The sequence below is a fragment of the Nicotiana tomentosiformis genome, chromosome 10 (assembly GCF_000390325.3).
Source record: "Nicotiana tomentosiformis chromosome 10, ASM39032v3, whole genome shotgun sequence".
NCBI lineage: Eukaryota > Viridiplantae > Streptophyta > Magnoliopsida > Solanales > Solanaceae > Nicotiana > Nicotiana tomentosiformis.
Window position 1 is genome coordinate 76,667,016 of NC_090821.1, and position 8,489 is coordinate 76,675,504.

Genomic DNA, 8,489 nt, shown 5'->3' on the forward strand with positions numbered 1-8,489 from the left:
GAGTGACGAGCGCAAAACACACACTTAAATTGTGCTCGCTAGTCAAAGATAGTATAGTAAAATATCGTATCCAAAGGGATTGAAATTAAACAATATTATCGTAGTTTGTAGCTAGATTGCAATTCAAGATGATTAATAATTTAGATTTGTGTGATTAATACTAAAATTTACTAAGATACCAGAGCTAATCGACTAATGACAATCAAAGCAAGGACTAAAAAAAGGAAGATATCAACGGGGGAAAATAGGGGTTTGATAGGATAGGTGCAAGATAATTGTCTGAGATTTAACTCTAGATAATTCACTTCTAATGTACAAGCGAGTCTCTCGAATTCACTTAATTAGCAGAACAATTGTTTAGTAGAAACTCCTCTCTCGATTAAGTCTCAACCTCACAATATGAACCGATTTAAGCTCTTTTGCAAAATGAGTTCTGGGCATATTTTACACTGCCGCGCCACCCTATGCGGCACGGCTATGCTTGTTTCTTCGAGTACTTTGTTTCTCCAAAGTTTGACATCTGGACGTGGTCCTCGACCCCCGAACGTGATCCCAGTTTAATACCTTAGGCTTTTACTCAGACTTCAAAGCTCCAAATAGCTCGAATTTCCTCTGCAACATCTAAATAACTCAGAACTACTCCTACACGGCATAAAACACACAATAAGTGCAAAACACTACTAATTATAGCTCAACATAAGTAAAGTGCAGTGAATTAGAGTGCAATAAGCGCCTAAAACATGAGTTTTTAGCCTACCATTAACACCCCACACTTAAACCATTGCTCGTCCTCGAGAAATCAAACTACACTTCACATAGACACGACATTTTTAAACAACTCTCCTAATTCTTCACACCAATAATAATAAAACAGATTAAGCACAATACCATAGCATCCTCGCCTCAAGATTTGACCCAAAAGCACCATGCATATTTCACAACCTGCTCACTTACTCTAACACAGAGGTCAACGACATTACCTTTACTTCGTTAATCAAGTGCCTTCACACCACAATAGAGAGTAGTTCCAAAAATAATAAAGTTTAAGAACAATTAGGAACTCAAGATAGAAAGAATTCACTCACTATCAGAATTTATATTCATGTGCTACAAAAAACGTACCATAAGCTTGCCCGTAATGTATTACTCTACTAATTGAGCTCATTCAGTCAAGGATCAAGTAGGACTTTATTTGGTTGTAATGTACGCTGCAGGATGGGTAGGATACATATGGATATATTGACTACACCTCCCTAAACACTTTAATACATACAATTGACCGTTCAAAACCCCAAACTTTTGTCAAACCATAACTCCACCCTTACATCAATATATGTCAACTCCCACTTCCTTAAGCACAATTACATTAATAATTACCACAAAATTTCAAGTGGATCTTACTTTTTCAAAACAATGCATATTTCTCCTTAATTCAATAGCTCCACTCAAAAGCCAAACCAACACCCCACACTTTAACTTTTACAAAGTTCATAACAATTTCAAGTGCTCGTGAGAGGTAGAAAGGTTCAAATAGATGGTCAATTCAAATAATTGCATAAGTCTTGTAATGTGGTTGCCAAAAAAATATGATTACAGGCTCAAAGGGGTCAACTAGGATACATAACAATTAGGTGGTTAATAACATATAACTAGCTCAACAAAGAATTGCCTATATCACTTCCAAAATTAAATAAAACTACTATTTCGCTTTGCACACACACATGACAAGTTCTAGACATCAGATGCAAAGAGCCGAATATTTCAAAACCTCACACACATATGGAAGATGACTCACTCAGGATCAGACTCATCAAGACACTCTAGTCAAAGCAGTTAAGCAAAGTTAAGATCATACAATTTAAGGTGCTTATACAAGAGTCAAAAACTGAGCCTAAGAGTCCAAACTAAAGCACTTACTATTCTCAAGGCATAATACAGTCAAGAGATATTGCTTTCATTTAAAACCACAACACAAGGTTTCCTACTCCTAAAAAAATAAAAACTAACTACACCCGGTTAAAACAAAACCCTTGGAAAAGTACCGTGACACAAAGAAAAACCAAGGGGGAATTTAAACGCTACCAAAAAAAAAAATTCTTTTGTCTTTTTCTTTTGACTTAATCCCTCAAGAAACCTGTCGAATGACATCCATCGTCGAGAAAAATAAAATATTTTAAAATATTTTTCTATCCAACTACTAAAATTAACAAACTAGTACAATTAATATACATACATACAAATACGTTTCTATCAAACTACTAAAACTAACAAACTTGTACAATTAATATACATACATACAAATACCCCCACCTCACACTTTAAGTTGTGTCATATACCCATGACAAATAATTTAAAAGCATAAGGTAGAGGAAACTTCCCTGAACCTCTAGTCGAGGTTTGAATCAAAGTTTGGCTCCGTTCTTCTTGCCCGAACTAGTGCACACATCCATGCATACAACTTCTTCTCAACCTTCTTGGGGGTACACCCCACACTTATCTTGTTCACTAACTGCAACCTTCTCTTTTGAACTCTTCACCTTCTACTCAACACTCGCAGTTGGCTTCTCCTTTTTCACTCCCGTCTCTACGTTCATCTCGAAAGTCACCACCTCCTCACCTATTCTAATCATGTGTTTTCTATCATGTATGTCTAATATTTCTCTTCCCGTTGCTAATAATGGTCTCCTAATATGAGGGGGACCTCTTTGTTCTCCTCCATATTTACCACTATAAAACCTACAGGAAATTCAAACTTATCTACCCGAACTAAGACATCTTCAACTATTCCCTCGGGTATTAGAGTCGTTGGTCTGCCAACTGCAAAGATATTGGTGCAGATCTTATCTCTCCAATCTCCTTCTCCATTTTCACGCAAATATATAGAGGCATTAGATTAATTGAGGCACCAGAATCACATAGAGACTTATCAAAATTAGTAGTGCCTAAAGAAATAGGTATGGTAAAACTCCCTGGATCTCCACACTTTTGTGGGAGTTTGTTTTGCAATATTGCACTGCAATGCTCTATGATCTTGATTACTGAGGTCTCCTCTATTTTCCTCTTCTTTGTCAGGCTCTCCTTCAAGAACTTGGCATAAGCCGACATTTGTGAGAGCACTTCTGTGAGTGGTAGATTTACATGAACCTGTTTCAACATATCTAGAAATCTCTCAAATTGCTTGTCCAACTTTTCTCTACTTAGATTTTGGGGAAAAGGCAGCGCATGGATATGCTTGCTCGCTTCAGGATCCTCCCTTCTCAAATTTCCTTCTTTATTCTTTTCGACATCATTTTTCAGCTGCTCCCCGCTTTCTTTTTCGTGTCTCATATTTTTTTGGATTGGGGTGAGATCTTTCAACTCTTGCTCACTTCTCAAAGTTACATCATTTACTGTCTCTTTGGGATTTCTTTCTGTATCAGCCGGAAGTGTTCCTGGGACTCTCTCAGACATTAGAGTAGCTAAGTGCCCAACATGTTTTTCCAGTCTTCGAAAAGATGTACCCAATTCTTTGATAGCTACATCATGGTCATCAAGCCTCTCATCTGTCTTGATAATGAAGGTCTTCATAAGATCTTCCATGCTGTTTGATTCGACTGTGGAGATTGATACTGCCGCCTCTGCTGATTTTGAAAACCTGTAGCTCCTTTTTCCTGGAATCTGGGGTTGTTTTGTTACCATGCATTTGCAGTACCCCCAGGTGAACTCCTTGAAAAGTCGGGGTGCCTCTGACTCATTGCATTATAATTTCCTACAATATTCACTTCCTCAGTTGAGGCTTGACACTCATGAGTAGGGTGTCCCCTTCCACATATATCACATACTGCGTGGTGTACATTTTGCATCGAAGCTACATTTAGCTTTTGTATTTCTTTATCCATAGCATCAAGGTGTACTTGCACAGATGTAGTAGCATCAACTTGGTGAACACCGATTGATTTTTTTCTTTCCACACTCTCAGAGGGCCACTGATTATCATCTTCGGATAACTTATCAAGAATTGTAATTATTTCTTTTAGAGTCTTCTTCATAAAAGGGCCTCCAACCGCATTGCTTAATGTTCTACGCGAGTTCGGTGTCAATCTATCCCAAAAATCTTGGAGTTGCATCCATAGTTCAATTCCGCTGTGTTGACACCTTCTAACTATCCCTTAAACCTCTCCCATGATTCAAAAATAGTTTTATTCTCTTTTTGGCAGAAGTTATGAATTTCTTTTCTAAATTTCCCGTATTGGTTGAGGAAAAATATTTATCAAGAAATTTTCTGGTCATTTCCTCCCATGTTCTAATTGATCTATTTTCAAGCTTCGAAGCCACGACTTCGCATCATCTTTAAGTGAAAAGGGGAATACCCTTAAATATACTGCATCTTGTGACACCCCATTATATTGAAAGGTGTTCATAATCTCCTCAAATTCCATCAGATGTGTGTTTGGATCTTCGTTCATCTTCCCTCTGAAAACGCAGTTGTTTTGAATGGTTTGAAGCAAACCTTACTTCAACTCAAAATTATTGGCTGCAATTGGAGGTGGTCTAACACTTAAAAACCCTTGATTGTAGAATGGTCTGGCATAGTCACCCAATGCTTTACCAGGCCTTGGTAGCACATTCTTTAACTGGTCTTCAATAAAGGGTCGATTTAGATTGAATCTCCGACCCCTATTGTGTTCGATAGTTTCCTCAGCAGCTCTATGGGCTGCCTCGGCAGCTATCCTTGTAGCTACCTCGACCACATTGTCATCGTTATTAGCCATGTGTTCTTGGGTTGAAGGTTGCCCCAAGAACCTTACGGTAAACTCTTTCTCCTTCCTCAGTTGCCGCAAATGTTTTTCCAGTTCTGGGTTGTAGGGTATTACTTCTTTACAAGAAGATCATATCATACACCATGGACGTATCCTGTTACCTGCACACGGAGAAGAATCCCGTGAAGAAAAAAATAAATGAAAAATTAATTATAAATTCCTTAATTAGCACAACAAACTATTTCAAACACTATTAATTTCCAATCTCCGGCAACGACACCAAAATTTGATGAATGCAAAACACACACTTAAATTGTGCTTGCTAGTCAAAGATAGTATAGTAAAATATCGTATCCACAAGGATTGGAATTAAACAGTATTATCGTAGTTTGTAGCTAGATTGCTATCCAATATGATCAACAATTTGGATTTGTGTGATTAATACTAAAATTTACTAAGAATCAAGAGCTAATCGACTAATGACAATCGAAGCAAGGACTAAACAAAGGAATATATCAATGGGGAAAAATAGGGTTTTGATAGGATATGTGCAAGATTATTGTCTGGGATTTAACTCTAGATAATTCACTTCTAATGTATAAATGAGTCTCTCGAATTCACTTAATTATCAGAACAATGTTTTAGTAGAAATGCCTCTCTCGATTAAGTCTCAACATCACAATATGAACCAATTTAAGCTCTCTGAAGATATGCAAGAATGCGTAGTGGATCGGTCTTTAGGAAAACCTCTTTCAATTATTCTCCTAACTAGATTTAATCAATGATTCAACTAGCCTCTTTCGATTACTTAGAAGAATCTATGAACTCAACCAACAATATAGTGCAAAGATATCACAAGTTATGCCTCTTTTGATTACAAGAACAAGTGAATATAGATGCAGTAATTAAATCTTCCAAAAATAATTCAAATACATAAAAATAGAGTTATAATCCATAACCAATCATCAATACACCAAATCCATCAAAACCCAAAAGAATCTACTCCATAGACATGGACAAGTTCTTCACAAATGTAACTAAAGTATATGAAAACATAAATTCAATCCAAACCCGGATGTTGAGTGAGGAAGGAATGATGAAATCCTTGTGCTTGTGTTCTTACAACTTCTCCTTAGCCTCCTTGGCCTCCTTATGTCGAAATCTGTCCAAAAGTCCCGAAAATGGTGTTTTCCCGTTATTTAACCAACCCCCTAATAAATCCCGGACGAAATTAACCTTTTTAGAGGAAATGGGAAGTTACTCTAACATTTCTGTGCTATCGCGTCGCATGTCACTCCACAACATGCGGCACACTTGTGGAAAATTCCAGAACGATTTGCAAAATGAGTTCTGGGCATATTTTGCACCATCGCGCCGCCCTATGTGGCGCGGCTATGCTTGTTTCTTCGAGTACTTTGTTTCTCCAAATTTTGAGATCCGAACGGGGTCTTCGACCCCTGAACGCGATCCCGGTTTAATTCCTTGGGCTTCTACTCAAATTTCAAAGCTCCAAATAGTTCAAATTTGCTCCGCAACATCTAAATAACTCGGAATCAATCCTACACGATATACAACACATAATAAGTGCAAAACACTACTAATTATAGCTCAACATAAGTAAAGTACAGTGAATTAAAGTATAATAAGCGACTAAAATACGGGTTTCTAGCCTACCATCAAGGAGGTAACTGCAAACTAAGAGATGGAATTTATTGTTGAGAGGAGGATTATACCACGTATTTATACTTGCTCATTTCGTTTGTTTACTCTGCCTCACATCCATTTATTTCATACTGTATCTGTCTTATTGGACCACTAGTAAGTGTTGATGTCGACCCCTCGTCACTACTTCTTTGGGTTTTTGCTAGATACTTACTGGGTATGCGTTGGTTTAAGTACTCATGCTACACTTACTGCACTTATTGTGCAGGTGTATGTATGTATGTATATATATATATATATATATATATATATATATATATATATATATATATATATATATATATAGTGTGTGTGTGTGTGTGTGTGTGTTTCCGGTGGTCCTCTAGGTGCAGAGGCATGGCTTTTGCGGGGACTTTACGGTGAGTTGCGTATCCTTGTTATGATCTGCAGCATACAGAGTCTCCATCAGAGTTATTTATTTTTCCCGTCTAACTTGTATTCCATATGGTTGTTGTATTATTATTATACTCCTTAGTAGATGCTCATGCACTTGTGACACCGGGTTTTGGGGGTTCATACTGGTTGTTCATTATTGTAGTTCATGTAATTATTAACATTTCACCTTGAAATTATATTTTTATACATGAATTGGAAAATAAAATCATGGGTTTTGTACGAGCACCAACTTTTATACTATCTGATTAATGGGAATTATGATTTTAAAGTAATCAAAATGAGTAATTAAGTTGATCAATCACCGTTGGCTTGCCTGACGATGGTGTTAGGTGCCATCACGACCTACAATGGATTTTGTGTAGTGGCATTCTCTTTGTTTGGTGTGTCTTACAATGAGATCAAGACAATTATTTATAGTTTTTAGGATTGATTCATTGATGTTCTCAATGATGACATGAGCTTGGCAAGAGTCAAATATTCATTGTGAACCCAAGGAAATATTTGCCATAAAATCTACCTTATTGTTCCTTTAGTTGGTTTGACATTTCAAAGCCAAAGGAAGATGTCTTCCTTTCACATGGGATGGACCCATCAAATCTACCCCACCAGTCCCATGCACCTGAAGGAGGTATCTCCAGTTTTTCTTATAGAGTTCATGCCGACAAGTTCTTTGCATAACTCAAACTTGTCTCTTAGTACCACTTTGGTCAGCATATCAGAAGGATTATCACGTTGTCTCTTAGATCCATCCTCTATCCTTTCTCGAATCCAGTGATATCTCACGTTGATATGCTTCGTCCTTGCATGATACATGATGTTTTTTGCTCAGGTCTATTGTACTTTGACTATCACAATAGACGACATACTCCTTTTGATGCATTTCCAGCTCTTGAAGAAATCGCTTGAGCCATACTATCTCCTCGCCAGCTTCTGTAGCGACAATGTACTCTGCTTCAGTTGTTGAATGTGCAACACACTTCTGGAATTTAGGCTGCCATGATATGGCTCCCCTTAAAAAAGTAAATAGATATCTACTAGTGGATTTTCTATTATCAGTATCATCAGCCATATCAACATCGGTATAGCTCTTCAATATTGGATCTGATCTTCCAAAATACAAGCATTCATCTGAGGTTCCTTTTAGTTACCTAAGTATCCACTTCACAACTTTCCAATGTTCTTTTCTAGGATTATCATGAAACCTGCTAACAATACCGATAGCATGAGCAATATTGGGTCTGGTACATACCATTGCATACATTAGGCTCCCGACGGCAGATGAATATAGAACTTTAGCCATACTTTCTTTATATTCCTTTGTTGTAGGGCACATTGTCTAGTTCAACTTCATATGACCAGCAATATGTGTGCTAACTAGTTTAGCACTCATCATGTTAAAGCGTTAAGTATACATTCAATATACTTATGTTGTGACAATAACAACTTACTATTTGTCCTATCTCAGACAATCTCCATTCCTAGAATTTGTCGTGCTGGACTCAAGTCTTTCATGTCAAATGACTTGGACAAATCTTCCTTCAACTTGGCAATCAACTTCTCGTCTTGTCCTACAATCAACATGTAATCCATATATAACAACAAGATTATAAAGTTATTGTTAGAGAATTTCTT

The 8,489-nt window shown here is 37.1% G+C and overlaps 1 protein-coding gene across 1 annotated transcript; it reads right to left on the minus strand.

The window, feature by feature from the left end:
- Positions 1-2,796: 2,796 nt before the first annotated feature.
- Positions 2,797-3,579, minus strand: LOC138900422 (uncharacterized). The gene has a single exon (XM_070187167.1). It carries the CDS (start codon positions 3,577-3,579, stop codon positions 2,797-2,799), a length of 783 nt encoding a protein of 260 aa, XP_070043268.1.
- Positions 3,580-8,489: the final 4,910 nt, after the last annotated feature.